The 1,246-nt window shown below is 38.0% G+C and overlaps 1 protein-coding gene across 1 annotated transcript; it reads left to right on the top strand.

The window, feature by feature from the left end:
* The first annotated feature begins 255 nt into the window (after positions 1-255).
* On the top strand, positions 256-741 carry LOC135150555 (transcription factor TCP9-like). The gene has a single exon (XM_064086936.1). It carries the CDS (start codon positions 256-258, stop codon positions 739-741), a length of 486 nt encoding a protein of 161 aa, XP_063943006.1.
* The last annotated feature ends 505 nt before the right edge of the window (positions 742-1,246 follow it).

The following is a 1,246-nucleotide window of genomic DNA, read 5'->3' as shown; positions in this document are numbered from 1 at the left end:
ATATTAAGTTGAATTCGTATAATCAATCACAAAGTATTTGTTATTTAAAATAAATCTATTTGAAAAAGATTTTGCAGGAGTGAACCCAATAGCACAAAATATACCACAGGGTTCCAACTGATTTAACAAAAGACATAGTTCGTATCTTATAACTGAAATCTGGACCATACGTTTCATGTACATAACACATGTATACTCTTGGTCGACTGCTATATATACATACACGAGTATCGCCACAATTGTATGAATCAAAGCATGTCTTCACAAAAAGATTTTAACGGTGATTCTCAAGTGAGCGGCGGTCCTTCTCAACGGGCAACAAAGAAAGACCTGCATACCAAGGTGGAGGGTCAGGGCAGGAGGACCCGAATGCCCACTCTTTGTGCTGCTCGGATCTTCCAACTGACCAAAGAGTTGGGTTTGGCCACAGATGGTGAAACAATCCAGTGGCTTCTTCAACAAGCGGAGCCCGCCATTATTAGGGCTACAGGCACTGGAACAGTGCCTGCTAATGCTACTGTAACTGCTGATGGGACCCTCGGAGTCCCGGACACAAACGAGGGAGCTGCTGAGGATGTTTCGAAGACCTCGGGACTTGCGCCTGGGAGCCCCAGCCCCGTGTCCAACCAAAACCAGACCAGCGTTAGCTGCGAAGCCAGGGTGAGCTCTGCTGCAGAGGAAGAGTATGATGAGGTGGTATTGATGGGCAAGAAGATCAGGTTTCGTAAAGGGGGCATTTGAATGATACAAGACTAGGTCTGATTTAGTGAAGGGGGGATTTTGATTTGATTATAATAGTGGAGCTTATGTGTAATGAGTAGAATGATGAGAATTTACAGGATTTTGACATTTTCTTTGTTTAAAAAATCCGCATCAAAACAAATTTCTCCAATTGATAGTTATTTAAGTAAATTGACACAATTTTTCGTTTAAGTAAATTGATACAATTTTTCTTTTAAGCATTTGATATGTACAAAAAGTATTAAGATATATCAAAATGTTAGTTTGAATAAAAAATTCTTGAGACTTTTGTAATATTTTCTCATTAGTTATAAATTTATCATGTTCGAATTCATAATAATGGAGTCGTATGTTCCCCTATAGATATTTTCTTTATCGTTGCTGTGTCAAATGATATCAAGGTCTTTTCATGATTAATGACTTAGGTGTTGAAAGTTAATTTGAAGTTGTACCTATATTAGTGAGTGAAAACAATGGTAATTAGAAGAGAAAAAACAAAAGATAT

The sequence above is a fragment of the Daucus carota genome, chromosome 1 (genome assembly GCF_001625215.2).
Source record: "Daucus carota subsp. sativus chromosome 1, DH1 v3.0, whole genome shotgun sequence".
NCBI lineage: Eukaryota > Viridiplantae > Streptophyta > Magnoliopsida > Apiales > Apiaceae > Daucus > Daucus carota.
Note: the sequence above shows the minus strand (reverse complement) of the source record. Positions and strands in the feature narration are given on the sequence as shown.